The sequence below is a fragment of the Anabrus simplex genome, chromosome 4 (assembly GCF_040414725.1).
Source record: "Anabrus simplex isolate iqAnaSimp1 chromosome 4, ASM4041472v1, whole genome shotgun sequence".
Lineage (NCBI taxonomy): Eukaryota > Metazoa > Arthropoda > Insecta > Orthoptera > Tettigoniidae > Anabrus > Anabrus simplex.
In genome coordinates this window covers 39,992,539-40,014,580 of record NC_090268.1, presented here as the reverse complement: position 1 = coordinate 40,014,580, position 22,042 = coordinate 39,992,539, and the positions used below count along the sequence as shown (strand labels likewise).

Here is a 22,042-nt window from a genome sequence, read left to right as displayed (position 1 = left end):
TAATTGCTAAAAGTTCCTGGGGTTTTTCACAATTCAAAAGTTTAATGAATGCTTTTGCCATGGTTTCGGTATTTTCCTTGTCATTATGTGTCGTTTTCCCATCCTCACTTTTCAGCATTAACGTGGGAGGGGCAAATTCTTGTACTTGTCTTCCAAACATTTTGTAAAAGTCTCTGGAATTGGTTTTGTGGTCATTTTCTTCTATTGAGTTGATTAGATCTTTCTACGATTGTCTCTTGGTTTGCCTGATAATTTGTGTGAACTTTTTCCTGATATTTTTGAGGTTGGTTGCACTTTCTTCTGTTTTGTGTGTTTGTAATTTTAACCATGCCTGATGTCTTTCTTCAAGAATTTTGTCACATTCTGAGGTCCACCAGGCATGTCTTTTATGTTTGTTCAATGGGGCTAAATTTTCAGCTTGTTGCCTGAGAACTGGAACCAGTTCTTCTATCTGTCAGTTTTATATTTTGTGTGACTTCCCTATATTTATCATTTTTAATTAATTGATGTGGATCGAAGTTCCTCTATTGTTCATTGCATTTTTGTTTCCTTTTTAATGGTGTGAACTTGATTTTGATTATGTGATGATCTGACCCTATATCTACTCCTCTTAATACTTTAAGACTGTAGATTTCTCTGTGGAAGGTTTTGCCCATAAATACGTGATCCAGCTGCCAGTCCCCTTTTCTCCAATCAGGATGTTTCCATGTTTTAAGTTTGTTTGGCCTCCTTTTGAAGTATGTGGACTTTGAGATCAGTTTGTGTTCTTTGCAGAGTTCAATAAGTCTTTGACCATTCTTATTTGTATGTTTATGTGGAGCTCATTTCCCAATGATATCTTGGTATTTCTTTTCTCTTCTGAGTTGGGCATTGAGGTCCCCCAACCAAATCTTAACGCTGTTAATATTTATTTGTTTTACAGTTTGGTCAAGGAGATCCCAAAACTTTTCCACTTCTTTCGTAGTCTTTGTTAGAAAATTCTTTTCATTAGTAGGGGCATGGGCATTTATGATGGTACACATTTTGTTGGATGCTTTTAAACTCAAAGTTGCAATTCTAGGTGAGATGGCTTGAAAATCAATTATGAATCTATTATTTTCACACTGACTACAAACACAGTTCCAATTTGGGGACATTGTTTCAAAACCCTTAGTCCAGGTTTCCCACTGCAAATTCTGTAGCCTTGAGATTCGAATGGTTCTTTTGTAGTATTTCTCATCTCCTGGAGTCCTGCTACTAAAATTTTCTGTTTTATCTAATTCGTCCGTCAAACTCTCTAGTTTTCCTGCTTTAAGTAAAGAATTAATATTATGAGTTGCAATGTAGTTGATATCTTGTTTGATCCTGTTCTTATGTGCTGGCATAGGAATGGGCGATTGCCAACGCTCCGACTCGTTGACACCTTCTAGGTGGCTACCCACCGAATCCGCTGTAGCCTTCTCCTGCTTTCTTGGACAGGACGCTGGAATTTTTTTCCTAAAAGACCTTTCCATGGTTGACTTTCGAAGGTAGTTAACCTTGGGTGGAGCAAGCTCCGATTTACAACTGCGGTTGTTAACCGCAGAGGGACAACCCCAGATGTTCAGGGTTCTGGGTTGGCATTTCCTCCTAACCCAATGAGGTATGGTTTTCCCACCAATACTTGGGTGTCTGATTGCAGTGGTTTCCCACTGGGCGATGGGGTCACCATGTCCCTACTTTTGTATTAAAAAAATTAAATTTAAATTACATATCGTAGGCTTCATTTCGTGACTTTATCATTTTTCTCATTACAAGTTCAATACATGTCTACATAATTATAATGGCCACCAGTTTGGAATGGTTAATTACTGCAAATTCAAAATGGGCCTATGTGTGATTTGAACACCTTAGATACATCCAAACCAAATTTCAGAACAAGGGGTCCAGTAGTTATGGCATGATTGAGCAGGAAACAGGCGTTTTCTCATTTTTAAGGTATCACACAATTAAATAATTCCTGTTTTTATGTATCCCGCAAACCCTTAGTACAGTACATTTCACACTATGAGCATACAAACAGATATTGACAAAAAATTTAATTTTTCATGCATTGGACTTCAAACAGTAAAAAATGCCAAAAGCAGAATGAATTTGCAAAAATACAGATAAACTTTGATTTACAAACACACACACATAGACATGTGCATGGTGTCCCATTTATCTTGACCACCCGCAATCAAAAAGTGTCTCATAGAAAAGTTGTAAAACTAGATTCCTGCAGAGTGGTGGTGCTGGTTACTGTTTTAAAAGGAACTACAACTAACCATCCTCTATTAACACTACTCAGAGAGAGAAAATGACACTTTGAAAATGAAGGTATCAGACAAAAAAAGGAGAGGGCCATGTAGAGCGTGAAAGACTTTGTACGCCTCGGAAACCTAATACTGTTGGGATCAGAAAAGAACAAGAGTTGACCAAGGGTGGTTTGATAGGTTAGGTGAAAGTGAGGAGCCTGGCACCAGTAAGTGGAAGCAATGCTGAAAACCCTATGGATGCCAACCCACGCTCATAAGTTAACAGCGTCCGGGACTCCTTTTAGTTGCCTCTTACGACAGGCTTCCACTCACAGGGAGTTACTCCTATAGAGCATTTTTATTAATGAAATATGAGTACTAAAATAAGTTTTTTAAATGGCACTGTGTATATACTGATCAAACGTCAATGAAGACTGTCAAGACCTATTAAAAATATATCACAATGTATAAATTTCACAACATGAACATTAAATTTAACACAGAAGGTGGAATCTTTCCTGCCTATTTGTAGTAACTGCCATCCCCGCGGTGTAGAGGTAGTGTGCCTGTCTCTTACCCGGAGACTCCAGGTTTGATACCTTGCCAAGTCGGGGATTTTAACCTGGATCTGGGGACTAGTTCGAGGTCCACACAGCCTACATGATTACAATAGCTTTCTGATGGTGAGATGGTGGCATTGGTCTAGAAAGCCAAGAACAACGGCCAAGAGGATTTATCGAGCCAACCACACAATACCTCAAAATCTGCAGGCCTTAGGGCTGAGCAGTGGTCGCTTGGAAGGCCAAGGCCCTTCAGGGCTGTTACGCTATGGGGTTTGGGTTTTGGTTTGTAGTGATATCCATATGGGTACTGTGAGGCAGAGAACATTCACACTGGATGTTCAAAGTGGAGACCATTGGCAGCAATACACAAGTTCAGTTGCAGCACACAAAATACATCAATGAATGTTCTCTGAAGTTGTTGGAATATCTCAACAGACAGTACCTTAAACATATCCCCAAAGAAAAAAAAATGAGTTTGAGAACAAAGATTCACTGGTAAAAATAACTTCTTTAAAAAAAAAGAAAGAAAGTCAGGCTGATGCTAATTTGATGCTGTGCCCATCGACAGAACTCTACATGACTCTGTAAATCATTCCCGCGCAATTCATGGTGTAAGTGTACATGATAGAGACGGAACGTATGCTGCTTAAGAATGCCATGTCGACTCATTTTCGGAAGGCCAATATTGGCTTCAAATTCCAATGTTGCTTGCTTAGCATTACAAATGCACACAATACATTCCTGCACATTCTCTGGAGTTGTTGGAATATCTTGATATCTCGACAGACAGCGCCTTAACGTATCTCCAAACAACGAAGGGAGTTTGAGAATGATGATTCATTAGCAAAAATAACATCGGGGGGGGGGGGGGGGGGGGGGGAAGGTCGGGTTGGAGCTAATTTGATGCTGTGCCAATTGACAGAACTCTACATGACTCTGGAAATCATTTCCGTATAACACTTAAGAATGAGATGTACACCTGTTTTCAGAATGATAATTTTGGCTTCAAATTGGAGTGTGCCGAGATGTGGTTTAACTGCTACAGCAGCAAGAATGGGAACTTCAGCAGCTTCATTTGTGCTAGATCTGCAACGATTACATTGCCGTGGGTTAAAATTGTCTATTTCACAATGCTTCACGAGACAGGAAAACATCTGCCTGGATGGTTGGATCTTGTGAGGGTATCGCTCTCTGTAGAGTTGTTCTGCCTGACTATGGGCTCGCTTTGATACAATTCACTTGAATGTATTGCACTGTATTGTAAAACAATATCAACACATTCACCTGCCAATTTACTGCAGCATTTTTACTTTCTCTTTGTGTGAGTACATTTCCGTTATGACAACTCTCGACTTGCAGTGTACTGTACTCTATTTGACCGCACAGGGAAGACTGACCAAGTAGTCATCACATCATGTCTTTTCCTTTGCAGTGTTCTCTCCAGGACCTTTTTAATGGGCCCGGCTAACATAACCTAGATGTGTGCTAGTTACTTAATATGAACACATACTTGAGTCATTGGTTGTTTCGAATTAAAATATAAATACTGTGAAAATGTTTATTTAATGATAGAAATTCATTGTTGTCAGCATAATTACAATGGAGTTTAAGTGGTTTGCTTCACTAACACGTAGCGTTGTGCGTGAGCGGTTCTTGGATCAGCGTTGAATCGCATGCGATCACTCGTCTCGATTCCGTTTGATGTCATAAACCCGCACGGCATTCTACAGCAACGGAGTGGCCAAGCCTGATGATACGCGAATATGAACGAGCGGTAGAACACTAGAGAAGTTCAAAATTCTGTGTTAATACTTGAATTAATATCGATTATAACAAATTCCATGCAACACAAATGGAAGACATACAGCATATAATACTGGCCAGGATCGTCAGAGACCATTATAAAAACGAGATAGTGATTGTGATATATTAGTAGCATTCTAAAATACAAAATTCTAACTACATTCTCTCAATATAGAAATACATTTACGAATCAATTGGAGAGGATTTTCTGTTGCAGCAACATTATTAAAGTCATGCATCTCAATATGATGCTTGGTACCGGCATCCTCCCAGTCACCTTGGTGAAGTCATTAACAGTGTTATACTGATAATAATAATGTTGTCTTTATGTACCAGTAACTATAACTACTTTGGACGTTTTTCGGAGACGCATTTGCTACAGCAGCAATTTTGACGGAAAATATCGATCTACAATCGAATATGAAACACACAAATCGATAGAGTATATATTAGTGTTCAGTGTTACCAACTTAGTTGTTTTCGAAGCAAATCTGTTTGTTCAGTGTCCTTTTAGTTTCTTTAACATTTACTACTGCTAACAATGGACTTCAGTTGATTTATAGTTCCGATTTAATTACATTTTAACTATTGTTAATGTCAATGTTTTCCATTTGTGCTTTACTTTCTAATTCATCACGAATATTGGTATTATTTTCAATCTCTGGCAGGAATTACCTAAATGAACTGCCCGTTTCATTTCTTCATGTTTTTGACGCCAAATTTTGTGTTCTCAAAATGAGCAGGAAATCTAGTCGAACATCTACTCTTCTAAGTTTCTTTAAGAAAGAACCTAGTAAAAGTAATAATTCAACACCAGATGAGATTTCCGAAAAAGACATTGCTGAGGCCGGCTCATCTGGTGAAGTAGAAAGTATTCAAAATGAAAAACCACAAGTGAAACATTCTTCTAAACACTGCTTATCAGGCATCAGCAAAGACTGGTTTAAGTAATTTACGTGGTTAGTTGTGAAAGAAAATGGTACGTTATGTTCCACATGTATAAAATGTTCATTGAAGAAACCAACAAAAAAGGAAGCGACTTGGGTGCTCTACCGTGTGCAACACTTCGAAAGGAGAGTTTAGTTGACCATGAACAAAGCAAGCAGCATACTGATTCTTGTTCAAACTTAAGTGAAAGATGTGCATTAGAAGAAACTAGATTTGGGCAAATAAAAAAATCAGTTTCTATTTTAAACAATTTACAGAGAGATGCTTTTCTAGGAGCCCTAAGATCAATGTATTGGTTGGCAAAAAATGAGCTACCACACACTACATTATACAGAAAATTGTTCAAACACTGTGAGGCTATGGGTTGTACACATATAAAGCATATTAATATTGGTGATAATGCTAATTATACTTCAGAAAGAATAATGCAGGAGTTACTTGATGTTATAGCTTTAGAAATTAGATGTGAAATATTAAAGAACATACATTCAGCAGATTATTTCAGTGTTCTGTGTGATGAAACTAAAGATATTTCCGTACTGAAGCAACTTACAGTATTGTGTACATGAAATGGCACATGGCTTTTAGTGCCGGAAGTGTCCGAGGACATGTTCGACTCACCAGGTGCAGGTCTTTGGATTTGACTCCCTAGGCGACCTGCGTGTTGTGATGAGGATGAAATGACGATTAGACGACACCTACACCCAGCCCCCGTGCCAGTGAAATTAACCAATGATGGTTTAAATTCCCGACCCTGCCGGGAATCGAACCCAGGACCCCTGTGACCAAAGGCCAGCAAGCTAACCATTTAGCCATGGAGCCGGACATTGTGTACATAAAATATGTCAACCAACTTGAAAAAGAGGTTAATGTTAGTTTTGTGTCAACCTGCAACATCATTGATGGTAAAGCTGAGACCAGAACAAATGAACTAATTGAAACCGTTGAAAATTTAGGGTTAAAAAATTGTAATTTGGTAGGTATACGATCTAATGGGGCAGCTGTCATGATTGGTAAGCAAAAGGGAGTAGCAACACTGCTAAAAGAGAAAACAAATGGACTCATGGTAAACTGTCACTGCATAAACCACAGATTGGCACTTGTTAGTGCTCAGGCAGCAGCTGAAGTGCCTTATTTAGTGAAGTTTAATGATATTTTAAGGGAACTTTTTCTTTTATCAAAATTCCTGTCAGGATGGCTGGTTTAACTAAAATCCAGAATATCATGGGCAGCCCTCAAAATAAACCAAAAATGGCCAGTGATACTAGATGGTTGTCTCTTGACTCTGCTGTATAGTCTCTTAAGAAGATCTATGGTGAGTGTTGTTGCTGCACTTGAAAGAGAGGCCACTGAAAGGAATGATATTACAGCTGAAGGCTTAAGCAAGTGCATGAAGACATACAATTTCTTAGCAGCAATAATGATGCTTTCAGATATCTTACCTCTTCTGTGCACATTGTCTAGAGCTTGACAAATGCAAGATATTGACTTGACAGAAATTGAACCAATCTTATAAGCCACAAAACTCAGCATCTTACAATTGAAAGACACTCCAGGAAAGACACAATCACCATCTTGCTGGTGAATAGTCAGACTTCCACATCACTTATTCAGATGTCGATGTTGTGACCTTCCAAGACAACAATTTATGACAAGTACACAGATACTGTTACCCAACATCTAGAACACAGATTTCTAAATATGCCCATCATTTCCTGCTTTTCAAGAGTGGTTAATGCAAAAAGTCAAGATCAGAATGAAGATTCTGAGTTGCTCCTTGATTTCTACTCTAAAATGGGGAGCCCTCCAGTCAGAAATTACAATGATCTGTTGCATCAAAAATGTTCCAAGGAGAGTCCTACATCGGGTTAATACCTAAACAAATAATGATGAAGTTTGCAACAACATGCGAACTTAAGGAATCTTTTCCAAATTTAGCAAGACTAGCTGCTGTTGGACTGTCCATCCTGTGAGCACAGCTGAATGTGAAAGGGGATTTTCAACTTTGAAGAGCGTTAAAACCTGTTTGAGGAATCATATGAAGCAGGGCACACTCAAAAATTTGATGCTGATTTCACTAGAGGGACCAGACTCAACACAATTCAATTATGTAAGAGCTGCAGACAACTGGGCCTCAAAGAAGAAAAGAAGAATCAACATATAAAATGTCAAGCTAAGAGTAAATTTCAATTTTATAATGGTAGAAGAAGATGTATCTTATTTTGTCTTGTTCATGATAATAGTGAAATCAATTTTGCAGTTAATGCTAACCTCTCTGATATTATTGTTAATCCAAGCCTATATTAACCAGAGGGGAATAAACAATTTATTTTCTGAAATTTTATCATTCATTTTTGAAGTAGTATTCCCCAACCCAGCTACTTATTCCTGCCACCTGGCTGACAAAAATTTCTGAGGAGAACACTGCTTTGTTTCCTCTAAGCGCAACCTCCATGGATTGGGGTATGCAACTCTAGGTACCTGTAATGCTTAAATCATCTTTACATAAATGCAGAGTATCAACTGTATCATGGAACGCAATTATGCCGCAAGGCACGTAATAACGGGTCTCATAAACCATTCCGAGTCCCAATTTCTGTGTCAAATTTTAACAATCTGTTTATTAGAAAATGGAATATTCTGATAAATTTTTGAATAGGTCTTGTCACACTTCATTGAACTTCTGACCAATAAATACATTGCTCCATTAAAAAAAAAACAAAAAAAAACAAAAAAAAAAAAAAACTAAGCACTCATATCGCGCTAATATATAATGGTATAAGGCTGACTTCCCAGGAGTATTACCATGTTTCTCCAAATCCAAGACCCCCACTTTTTCCTTAAAAAAAAAAAAAAATTAAATTAAAAAGTGCTTTGTCAAATCATATGAATGCCTTTCTTGTATAGTACACATTATTAGACTATCTTTGTCTTCACGCCAAGCCAAACATTGGCTTTAGTTATGCTGTATTTTTTTCGCTGCACGGTTATTCTTTTTCCCCCCGCGGGTTTAATAACCATTTACTTAAAATTAGCATCATAATATCAAAGGGAACCCATTGAAAATTTGCCAGCAATACCCATTCCATGCATCTCTACAATATGACTATCCATCAGGAAAATAATCCTGCTGTCTATAAAACCGTTACTTTTATTCATCATCAGGTACAACCGGCTGCCGCTAAACACACGTCTCGCTTGCCGGGTTTGGCTGATTTCCTCGGCTAGCGAAATATAGGCATAATAAAGGCGCAGACGTTGAAGGTTAACGAACGAGTTTATTGTGCCATGGTATGGCTATTCCGACTTTGCGTTTTTCACGCACATCTTTAGTACACTACACGTTTTAAGCTAACTTCGTCTTCACGCTAACACCAAATATCGACTTTAGTTAGGCCTATGCTATATTTTCTTGCGACTGCAAAATTATTTCTAATTTCTGCATGCTTAATAACCATTAACTTAAAATTGGCATCATAATATTGACGAGAACCCGTTGAAAATTTGCCGGCAGTACCTGCTCCACGTATCTTTACAATCACGAAAATATTCCTACTGTCTATAGAACTTAATTTTACTAAACGTCAGGTACAGTACACATGTTGTAATTCTGCACCTGAGTAGCTGCGGCTTGCATGTTTTGATGCCATTCTGCGGATTTGAGAAACGTTTTTGTAGAGGCTAATAGAATGCCATTCTTTCTTCATTCTTTCCCCAGATCCAGTGACGTTACACAAAGGCTCTATACAACCGCTTGCCGCTGCTAGCAATGTACAGGGTGGCCGAGAATAAAGAGCGGATGTTGATTGTCAACAAGTTTTGAGTAAGGGAGGGGGGTGGGGTGAAAAGCAGCAGCGTGGTTACCATGGTAGCTGCCAGTGGTGTTCATTACTGTTAGAAATGCAAGGTGACCCTTGATTTTTAACATGAGATTCTGAGAAAAAAACGTCATTCTGGATTTGGAGAAATACAGTATTTTCCTTTTCCAATTCTACAACTTTTATATGAAAAACTTTTTCATTTGGAGCTGCAGTATGACATTGTCAGTGGTCAAGATAAATGGGATATCTGTATATGGATACAATTACTGTATACATATTCCTTTCAATGACTAATTTATAACAACAATGATTTTTTTTAAATTAAGCAAATTACAAAATGCTGAAGAATGCAGACTAACGTATGCTGTTACCATTATAAAAAAAGTATTTTGAACAAGAGTGGTACCTTGTGCATTGTTGTAGTACCATGATGCTACAGGACTTGCTGCTGGCACAGGCCGACGGACTACGGGTGTTGAAATGGTGCCATCACCAAAGGATGCCGATACTTGTACAGAATTACTGGGCCTTAAGATTGTCTTCGACATTCTAGAAATTGGTCCATATTTGCTCACAATTGGTGGATCAAATGGTATGAATTCGTCATCAGCTAGGATTGAATCAGACCTGAATAAAAAGAAAATAGAGAAATTCAACAGAATTAATATTTCATCATCTAGAACTGAAAGACAAATATTCATATTTTAAAAATCTTGTCCTTTTTTCACCTTTCATATTTTCATATACTTACTGTCCTTTTAAATCACTTCATTTGAACAGAAGAGACAGAAACCAGTAATGGACCATTTTCACAGATATATTAAAAAGGCCAAGACACACTTTACTGTGGTGATACGAACTATACCTGGCTTTTGCTTATTGGAGAAATATGAGGTAGTTTCACTCCATTCTGAAGAGTAAAATGAACCAAATTACAGGCTTAGTTCCTTTCTCTACTGCAGCGTGTCATGGGGCTTTGACAGCTGCAAACATACATTGTGAATGGTGAAATCTACATTATCGGCCCCCAGTTCATTATCCCCAAGAGAATTTACATCAAGACAAAAAGCCTCATAAATACGGCCTTGGTTTTTTTAACACTCTTTTGCCAAGAAAATAATACGTGAAGCCTACATGACATTGTTATCTTCCAAATACGAGGGTCGAGTCATAAGTAATGGTAACAATGTTTTTCTCACGAACAGGAGACAACACGGAAAATCTAAGATATGCATTTGGAAATATAGGGCATGTATGTATGGATAGTGCCTGAAGACAAATTCGGACTTCAGGAGATTCTCGTAGGAAAACGCCATTGGTAAACAATGTTTTATTATGGTATAGACAGCAAATACACAAGACTACGTACAAAGGACAGGTCTCCACTGGTTACAGACCTTTGAAATAATCACCCAAGGCTTCCACTGTGCGTTGCCAGTGATGAGACAGGTGCTGAATATCATTCACTGCACGTGTATCGCTAATGTGTGGCACCTATCTCCGAAATGCTGTTATGATGTCCTCTTTGTTAGCAAACCGTTGTCCACGTAATGGCTTCTTGACTTTGGGGATTAGATCATAGTCACATGAGTTCAGATCAGGCGAATAAGGCGGGTGTGGAAGAACCTCCCATCCCCACCATTGTAAGCGATGTTGAACGATGGCTGCAGTTGATACTCTACCCCCGTTTGAACGTCTCCACCCACCTCGCCACTGTTCTATAGAGCATGGCATGCACAGCTAATGCTTCCCGCAGCTCTGCATGGCACTGGCGTGCCTTTCTGCCGCGGAGAACTGCTATTTTAACATATGATCGTTGCTCCTGCTTGTTGACTTCTATTTTTTAACGGTCTCACTCACACACTGAACTTGGGGGCATGCTTAGACCCACACTGTTGTTTACATACACCATCTAGCGGCATCATACGCAAGTACATACCGTACATTTTCAAATGCATAACTTAGATTTTCCGTGTTGTCTCCTGCTTGTAAGAAAAAAAATAGTTGCCATGACTTATGACTCGACCTACGCATCATTTAAAAAGTTTCACCTTATTAATGACATAGAATAAAAAGGAAATTAATAAATTTTCTTAATAAGGAGACAATTTTTGATGTTAGTTTTATGTCACACCGACTCAGACAGGCCTTAATGCGATGATGGGATACAACAGGAATAAGACTGGGAAGGAAGCAATCATGGCCTTAATTCTGGACATCAGATGTAAACTATCATAAAAGCAACAGCGACGATTTTGAGGTTCTTATCGTATGTGACTTGTTTTGGTCATGCCTTTGTATGGGTACTGTAATGTTCTCCTACCTTCCACCATCAATTCACCTTGGCACACATTTCTAACCTTACTTTCTTCCCTGGATCTCTACACTTCTACATACGCTACACGCGTCATCAACTACTTATGTTCTCGAACTTTCCAGTGTCTCTCTCCCCTCACGTCCCTACCACTACGTCTGTTTACGTCATACTCTGCCGACAATAAATTTTCAGCCGTCACTTCATTCTTTGTTAGTGTGAACAGGATCAGCTCGGGACTGGAACCTATTTCCACTCCGTCTACTTGATGGTTCTTTACTTCATTCTACCTGAAGATTCATCACTGACCCAGGTAGGGGGAGAGACCTTTTAACTTTCTTGGTAAGCTGGTTCTTTTTTTTTTTTTTTTTTTTTTTTTGCAAGTTGCTTTACGTCGCACCAACACAGATAGGTCTTATGGCGACGATGGGACAGGAAGGGGCTAGGAATGGGAAGGAAGCGACCGTGGCCTTAATTAAGGTACAGCCCCAGCATTTGCCTGGTGTGAAAATGGGAAACCACGGAAAACCATCTTCAGGGCTGCCGACAGCGGGGTTCGAACCCACAATCTCCCGAATACTGGATACTGGCCGCACTTAAGCGACTGCAGCTATCGAGCTCGGTAAGCTGGTTCTTCCCAGTTCAGTTCTTTCTTATAAAGTTTTAATCAACATTGTCACTTTTTCTGAAGTGTTAGATTATCCTGGGGATCCTAATCCATGGACTGGTAAAGATTTCTGCTCTCCTTTATATTTTTTTAATCTTCGATTTGTGCCTTCAACCTAAATGCATACTATAGAACTCAAAAACCGTGCCTGTCGTGCCGATACGCCGAACTTAGGGAGCTCCGTTCTTCTCTCTCTCTCTCTCCCTCTCTCTCTCTTTTTAACTGTTCGTACATCTGTATTGTGTGTGGTCAAGCTGGCTGGACAGTTGTGCCATGCTACTCTTATAAACAGTGTGTGACATTTCTCTTTTGAAATGTTCGGATCTTAATGTAATTTGCCTAATTCTCTGTTATTTATTCACTGTGAGTATTTAAATTGTCGAGCAGCTCGTCTCCTTTCTCCCAAGTCGTCCCAGCCCAAACTTTGCAAAATTTTTGTAACGCTACTCTTTTGTCGGAAATCGCCCAGAACAAATCGAGCTGCTTTTCTTTGAATTTTTTCCAGTTCCTGAATCAAGTAATCCTGGTGAGGGTCCCATACACGGGAACCACACTCTACTTGGGGTCTCACCAGACAAATGTGCTCTCTCCTTTGCATCCTTACTACAACCCCTAAATACCCTTATAACCATGTGCAGAGATCTGTACCCTCTATTTACAATCATATTTATGTGATTACCCCCATGAAGATCTTTCCTTATATTAGTACCTAGGTATTTACAATGATCCCCAAAGGGAACTTTCATCCCATCAACACAGAAATTAAAAGTGAGAGGACTTTTCCTATTTGTGAAACTCACTGTACCGGGTGGTACACCCCCACGCCGCTAATTCAAACTTTGCGCCAGTTGAAACTCCTCTACTGGAGGAAGTCTGAACTTTATCTACTGTGTTAATTTTCAAGTTTCTCAGAAGATGTCACTACTTGGAAATTTTGAAGTTTCTGAACTGGGTCGTTTTCGATGTATTTTTGTTTTGCCTGTAGTAAGAAGTGTGGACATTCTCTTCCAGATGGCACTACTGAAGAACTACTATTGTGGACCCTAGTGCAAAGTGAAGGAACTTTTTTTTGAAGAAATTTAGTATGTATAAGTTTGCTCTTTGTTAAATTTCCTTCAGTCATTGTTTGTGTTGGCAATGTTAATCCTTTCGTTCCGCCAGGTTTGAATTTAGCCAATCCCGAATTTCTTTAATTAATTTATGACCAATCAGGTGTATCTTCTTCAACTTGGATATGTTGCTTAACCCTAGCCAATAAAGTGAGGGGGGGTGTGGCTTCTCATTCATGAAACGTCTCGAACTTTCCGCGAGGGTTTATAAACTGCTGATTTTAGGGTCTCTGCGCCACTTCAGTAACATCTATCAGTGCGTAAAGTACGTAGCAGGGGGCGGGAAGCGCCTCTTTCTTCGGGCAGCAGTTCAGCCACCAGGTAATGGCCGTTTAATAACTTCTTTTCTTGTCAGCTCAGCAGTTTAACTCTCGGGGCAGGTCCGAAGCCTTTCCACCATGTAACTTTTCCCTAAAATGTAAAGACACTTAGTATCAATTCTATCTTTCAAACTACATATTGGGATAGAGAGTGCTTAACCCTCTCGAGCTCCCACTCATATTGCATTGAGGTGAACTTATTTTCACAACCGTTTCTTCCTTAACGTAATGTAAATTGTTTCCTTCTAAAAGTCACCTCTTTAGTATGGGATTAGCCCTTGCAGTAACGGCCTAGTGCCAAGTAGGTTTTATATAAAGTGTATTAGGAGTGCAAGAACGCCTCCTCTCAAGTTGGTATTTTAGAGGCCATGTAATTTACCTGTTTCTTTACTTAATAGGCCTCAGTAGGTTGGGTATTTTTACCCCTGTTTTCATGTCCTTGGAGGACAACTTGAATGTGGAGTTTGGTGTGGCCTTTGATAAGCTTAAATTGAAAGAGCGAGTTGCTCTTTCTTGAAAATTGAGTTGTTGTATGCCTCGAGGGGGCTTTACCGTGTAAAGAGGAGCAAGTGCTCCTAGGCATGATTGGAGCCTTCTGCCCCTTTATTGAATTCTGTATATCGTAAGGTTGGGCTTATAGCTCAAGAATTGTGTGTTTGGCTCTCGGAGCCCAAATCCTGTAATCACTGTAATTGTACATTTTCGAATTGTGTTTCGGTTACTGAGTACCTGTTCTATTTGTTATTTCTTAATCTTGAAAAGAAAATATAACCTTGTTAAATTTTATCTTAACTTTAATTTCGTATTTTGAGACCTGTTCACCCCCGCACCTTCTTTCACCTCTGCACATCCACTATACTCCGTAACACTCACAACCTGACATTTATCCCCGTTTATCATCATAGAATTGCCTACTGTCCATCTCACAACATTATTGAGGTCATTTTGCAGTTGCTCACAATCATGTAACTTATTTATTACTCTGTACAGAATAACATCATCTGCACTCATTTTTGCCAGTAGTCTCCCATGATCTACCCTATCAAATGCCTTAGACAGGTCAATAGCGATATAGTCCTAGTTGACCTGATTCCAGGATATCTGCTATATCTTGCTAGAATCCTACAAGTTGGGCTTCAAGGGAATAACCTTTCCTAAACCCAACCAGTTATTCATTTCGCAAACATATCTTATATAATCAGAAAGAATGCTTTCCCCAAGCTTACATGCAATGCATGTCAAACTGACTGGCCTGTAATTTTCAGCTTTATGTCTATCACCCACTCCTTTATATACAGGGGCTACTATAGTAACTCTCCATTCATTTGGTGATGTTCCTTCATGCAAAGAATAATCAAACAAGTACTTCAAATATGATACTATATCCCAACCCATTGTCTTTAGTATATCCCCTGAAACCTAATCAATTCCAGTTGCTTTTCTAGTTTTCAACTATTGTATCTTACTGTACATGTCATTGCTGTCATAGGTAAATTTTAATACACTTAAGAAAATGGAAATTGCAACACCATGAAGGCATTGGTCATTTGTGTTGATTTTCAAGATAGGGAACGATACCATGTAGGTATGTACACGATCAAAGTTTCAGACCCATTGGATTGTTGCTACAGGTCTCCCCACGACTGGTCGCGGAGGAATCAACTCCAGTATACGGACTCTGGTGTAGCATAGTTGACTTGCAGTCTGTGCAGTGAAGTGTTCCCCGTCAAACATGTCTCGACGACAGAGAAGAGCACCTATCAACAACTGTTGCCATTACGTGTAAGGCTGGCCAGGTGTCGAGAAAGATCGACGTAGGTCAGCGAACGGCATAGGGTCGTCTTTAATGATGAATCGCGCTTCTGTCTTGTCCGCAGTGATCGCCGGAATCGTGCGCGCCGACGTACCGGGGAGAGGGGCCGCCCAGATCTTATTGTCGGGAGGCACACGGGGCCAACACCAAGCATTATGGTCTGGGAAGCTATTGGCTTTAATGTGAAATCACAATTAGTGCTTGTTGAGGGCACTATGACTGCTCGACAGTACGTTGATAGGGTACTCAATCCAGTGGTTGTCCCTATGATGGCGAACATTGCTAATGGGATGTTTCAGCAGGACAATGCCCGGGTTCACACTGTACGCATCTCCAGAGAAGCTCTTCACGACATCACAACCTTAGAATGGCCCGCAAGATCCCCGGACCTCAGTCCTATTGAGCATGTGTGGGACATGATGGGTCGACAACTGGCCAACCGTCCTCAGCCACCCACAACTCTGGAACAACTGACCCGTGCAGTGCAGCAAGCATGGGCCACAATTCCTCAGGAAGCGATCCAGGGCCTTATTGACTCCATGCCTCGACAAATTCATCAATGTATTGCAGCTCGTGGTGGGCACATCCTGTATTGATTGTTGTCCAAACTTGCGGTCAGAGGGACCTGAAAGTGTAATCATCAAATCACAACTGAACTCTCGTCCTGCATGTTCAATTGCAGCAATGTAGCACCACTCCTTCTGAGTGTTGCAATTTCCATGTTCTTCACTGTACTTCTTTAACATTAGTCACCACCTCTATCTGGACATTATCCTTGTAACGCAACAATCTTTACATACTGCTGACTGAATACTGCTGCCTTTTGAAGATCCTCGCAAACACACTGTTGTTTTCAATTTAGATGTTGTTCTGCTGTCGATCGATATTTTCTCTTTTATGTTCCAAATTATAATTTCCCCAAGATATTTTAACTTATTTACAATCTTAATTTGTTCGCCATTGTCGAGGCGAATGGCTGGTGTTTCAATTCTGAAGGTCGGCATCCTTTCAGTCTTTTCAAACGAGATTTGTAGTCCAATTCTTCAGCAATTTTCTTGAGTTCTTCAATTTGAAATTTAGCTTTTTCCACACTATTTGCTCATAATGCAAGATTGTCTGTGAATGCTAGGCAATTAAGTTTAATATTTCTTATTTATATATTAATATTACTTCTTTTAAATTTATTTTATCTTACCGGTAGAGTGTAGTTGGGTGACCTGCTGTTGTGATATGACTAACTTGAGATCCACTTCCCCTTCCAGTATGCAAAATACCTCCTGATGTCCAAATGGAATATGTTGAAGTACAGACATCTTTTTCTGTGTTAGGGAATGATGTGGTCTAAAACAGAAATAAGTATACTCAAAATATATACTCACTTTAAAACTCATTTTTCAGCACACACAAAACCAGATTCAGCCTAGAACAACATGTTTATTTGTGTAATTAATGCACTTTTAAGATTAAAAATAAAGGTATAATATCTGGATGCGTAAATTATTCACATAATTCTGACATACGAAAAAGAAACCACACACACGCGTGCACGCACGTGCACACACACACGCACACACAAGGATAAAGATAAATATATACACAAAACTGATCAGTCATTTGGTGTAATTCATATGGCACACAAGCCCTGCCCAAAGAAACAGCATGGTGGAATGAGGATGTAAAAGCTGCTGTCAAAGCTAGAAATTGTGCAAGAAGAGCTTTGTACTGGGCCAGAGTGCAAAGAAATCCAAGTGAAATTTAGGATAAACTATCATTTACAGAGGAAATAGATACAGGTCAAAAGAATAGTTGACACAGAGAAAAAGAAATGCAAAAAAAGATTTTTACAAACAGAATAGGGCAAGACAAACAAAAGAAGCTCCTCTATAGAATTGTTAAAAACAAAATAAATGATAATAATACCATCAACACATTACAGCTTCCAAATGGAGAGGTAACTATTCTGCTGTCATTGAGAGAACGGAAAATGATATAAATAAAGAACATCATGTATCCATCCGCGGTCTCCACAATGACTGGAGAATCACCGAGCTACTTCCGAGCACATGGCAAGAGCCATGTAGGGTTTTCTAGGAACTGTCGTTACCTTGCCTGATTGCCACGATTACTTCAGACCATTGCCGGATGCCAATGATGTCAATATGTAGATGAAATGCCATAGTGATAAGTATTAAGAGACAAAACAAATTATATTCACTGTCCATGCAGAATAAGCAACAAGTGAATGACAAATCACATTTGGAATATTTAACATCTCAGAAAAGAAATAAATTATAGAAGGTTGGTGGATTTGAAGTTATGTCCAAAATGTTAATATGTAATAAATTATTCACAACAGCACATTCCCACTTTCAATATTTAAATAAAATTAAGTTCTAGAAGGGAAATACAGTTTTGAAAAGACAATATTTAAGAAAATTAAAAAAGTACTTTACCACATTAGAATTTGATAAAGGTCTAACTCCTTCCAAGTCAGATTCCTCTCTCTCTCTCTCTCTCTCTCTCTCTCTCTCTCTCTCTCTCTCTCTCTCACTGCTGTTCCCATCATTCATTAAAATGTCCTTATTAACTTTCTTAAGGATGGCTAAATCCTGGCTAATGGCTGTATAAAGATGCCCTGTTTCTCGTATATGTATACTCATAGAAGAGAACTTCTACTGTCTATTGAATTGACGTGCTGATTATATCTAGTCTAGTCATAAAGCTCCGCCCCGTTTGCCCAAGGCTTTACACTGAGGTGGTGGTGGTAATTTTTGTTTTAAGAGGAAGTACAACTAGGTAATCATCCTCTCTGAACAAATTAGTGGAAAAGAAATTTAAAATAAAACAAAATTATATATTCAACAAAGAAATTTGGAAATGCAGTACAAAATAAAACAAAAAATTATTGAATTAGGCCAAAAAGTTACTAACGTTCCCCGAGTAGCAGTACACTTGTAATTTACATACCCTTGATTAATCCACAGTCGCACATAAAGCGGATGACGAGATCAGCAGCAGTCGCGTCATCGGCTAATATGCATTCAAGTGTTTCCTGCAGGCCGACGCTCCGTCTTAGGCCAGAGAGATCAGCACACTCTGAGGATGTGGGCCACGGTGAAGTCTGCACCACAAGAACACACTGGGGGGGGTCTTCCCTCTTTAGGAGATAAGAGTATGTAGATCATAAATGACCTATCCTCAGCCTACACAATACTATGGCCTCTCTCCGTGAAGGCTGGAAAGAGGACCGCCATACGATAGTTGTCTTCTTAATTGCTCTCAACTTGTTGGGAGTTGGGATTGCAAGCCACTCCAATTCCCAGGACGCCAAGATGGTTCGACATAGCTGAGAACAAATATCTTTAACAGGTACATTGTAGGTCTTGGGGGTAAAAGAACCGCTTCCTTTGCAGCTTCATCCGCAAGTTCGTTTCCCCGCAATCCCAATGTGGCTTGGAAGCCACGCGAAAGTAATTCTGGTGCCAGCATCACTTAACCTGGCTAGTCATGAATCTGCTGTACCAGTGGGTGTTGCGAGAAACAGGTTTCAATGGACTTCAGAGAGCTTAACGAGTCGGTGCACATAAGAAAATGGTCTCTTTAAACTGAGCACAAGTGAGCTCGCAAGTGACCATGCAAATCATTCCTTATTAAAAACAGTAAGAATACTGTAAAAATCAGAACTGAGAACCTATGATTTATCAATGCCAAATTGAGAAATAAAGACAAAATGGATACAGCATAATGAGAAAGCATAAATTTCAATAAAATGGAAAACATCCTCTATTCCAAGCTGTTTTAAAACAGAAATAATTCATGAAATACTTACCACTCTAGCCTGAGAGCAAGCTGAACTTGATATTGCTGATGCAGCAGACTTTCCAACAACTTTCTCTAACTGCGAGATGATCTCTTGCTTTCTCTGGTGAAGTGCAGCAAGACTCTTGGAAGCTACCCGCTAGAGTACAAAGAATTTTAATATGAAAAAATGGAAACTGACTAGTAATAGAAATGCTACATATATACAGAAATCTACAAATATTTATAATTCCATAATAGAACTGGGAAGCATAAGTTGAATGGGTTTTATTTGGGATACATTAATTTTCAAGAATGGATTAAAAATGACTCATACATTTTTTTTCTAGTATTACAATTTCAACCTTGACTTTTATATATTTAGGCAGATTTGAAGAATAAGCAGTTTCGAGATAAAATCTCATGTTTCATTCATTTCACAATATGTTAAATTATTTCTTGAACACTGGATAACAGCCCTCATTCACCCACTGCACAAAAAAGGAGACAAAACTGACCCTAATAACTACAGAGGAATCTTGCTCCTAGACATAACATACAAAATCTTCTCAATAATCATCCTTAATCGGATAAGTTTACAACTTGAGAAAGAACTAGGAGAATATCAAGGGGGTTTCAGATCCTGGAGGAGCTGTCCTGATCAGATCATGAGTCTTAAGTTGATAATGGACTATAACAGGAGAAGAAACAGAGATATGGTGATAACATTTGTAGATTTCAAGAAAGCTTACGATTGCATCCATAGAGAATCTCTGTTTAAAATTTTAAGACACCTTGGACTACACCCCAAATTAATAAACATGATAAAACTGACTCTCACTAACACCAAATCAAAAGCAAAGTTTAGGGGTGAAACATCAGAGTCATTTGAAATTAAAACTGGACCACGCCAGGGAGATGGGCTCTCACCACTATTATTTAATTGTGCTCTAGAAATGGTAATGAGGTAATGGTTTAGGAAATGACCCCCAAAAATAAAGATTGGCCGAAAAATCAAAACAAATTGCCTGGGTTTTGCAGACGATTTAGCATTACTAGCAGTGGACATAAAAGAAGCAAAAACTTCAAAACATTAAATATAAAATTGGCCTCAAAATATCATTTGAAAAAACAGGAATTATGCCCCAAAACCAACACAACTAAAAGAAGTTACCATAAATGGTAATAAAATCAAAATAACTGAATTTAAATATCTTGGAGAAGTAATAACACATAACCTAAATGAAAAAAATCTCAATCCGAACAGGAACAAATAGATTAACTAAAGCCCTAAAATTAAAATGGGATATCTACAAAAAGAAATACGTCTACCAATAAATGCAAAAATAAAACACTACAACACAGTTATAAGATCGGAAGCTACATATGCAGCAGAAACACTTTTTCACCTGAATAAACAATCAAAGATTGACACAGACTTCAGAAAATTGAAAGGAGGATTGGAAGAACCTGCATCAACAAAAAATACCAGAAAGATGGACAGTGGCGGATAATACCTAAGAAAGTCGTGTACAAAGAGCTAGAACCCATTACAGATACTATGCATAAGAGATTTGGATTCTTTGGACATATGAGGATGCAGGATTCGAGACTTCTGAAACAACCAGTACAACACAATCTCGTCTCAAAAAATACCACAACAAGATGTAAATGGATCAGAGAAGTAAGAGAGGATCTGAAGGAAATAGGCCTTACAACAGAAGACACCACAAATAAGATCAAACGGAATACAAAACTCAAGAATATAAACCTCTGTTTTACTCTTACATGAAACAAACCAACAACATGCATATTTTCAACCGAGGAAAGGACGCGAAGATCGGAGCATCTAAAGTACTGGGAGGACCGCAAAGCCCGAACAATCCTTTCAAAGTGACCTGAACGATGAACTGACTAAAGTGATCCTAAGCGGTCATAAAATAAGAAGAAATAAACTGTACTCCTTTTCTGTATTATTATGCTCTTTCCCACTGACTTTTGTAATTTTAATGTACAAGTAAAGTTAGATACAGTTCAATAGTTCAACATAGTTCATGATAGGTTACTATTTAATAATATGTAATTACTGTAGTTAGTTATCAACCTTATTTTGATACTGATTAAGTGTACGACAGGGACAGCTGTCCCTAACTTTACCAAGATAAAATTATCTATCTATCTATCTCTCTCTCTCTCTCTCTCTCTCTTTCTCTTCTGGCAGTCAACTTCTTGGGGCTGTTCATAGTCAGTTTCAAATTGTATGGTTGGACCAATTATGAAACCTGACTAGTTTTTCTTTTCGAATGCAGTGAGGAAGGCCATGTTTTCAGCGGTGACTTAGTTAAAATAAACGAAGTTTTTTAGTCAGTCAAACACAAGATACAAAATTATAAAACATTAGTACCTGAAAAAATAGCACAGTTTATTAATACAAGAATTACACATTTCTTTCTATAAGAGATCCTCAGATTTTTTCAAATAAATTACTTCCACTTGTATATATGTATAATATTAAAAATACGTCACCCGTTTCAAATTCTTGGTCACCAACAGTGAAATAAAGTACTTGTCATCACAAATAGCACAAGATTCTATCCAAAATTCTAATTTAATATTTTTTCCCCACTAATT

The 22,042-nt window shown here is 38.7% G+C and overlaps 1 protein-coding gene across 1 annotated transcript in view; it reads right to left on the bottom strand.

Moving 5' to 3' along the window:
- Positions 1-22,042, bottom strand: part of roq (roquin) — a 255,087-nt gene that overhangs the window by 79,893 nt on the left and 153,152 nt on the right. The window contains exons 11-13 of the mRNA XM_067145048.2: positions 19,443-19,571; positions 16,809-16,954; positions 9,797-10,017 (exon numbers count right to left, since the gene is read on the bottom strand). Coding sequence (XP_067001149.1) covers positions 9,797-10,017; positions 16,809-16,954; positions 19,443-19,571 — 496 coding nt within the window. The remainder of the gene's footprint in view (positions 1-9,796; positions 10,018-16,808; positions 16,955-19,442; positions 19,572-22,042) is intronic.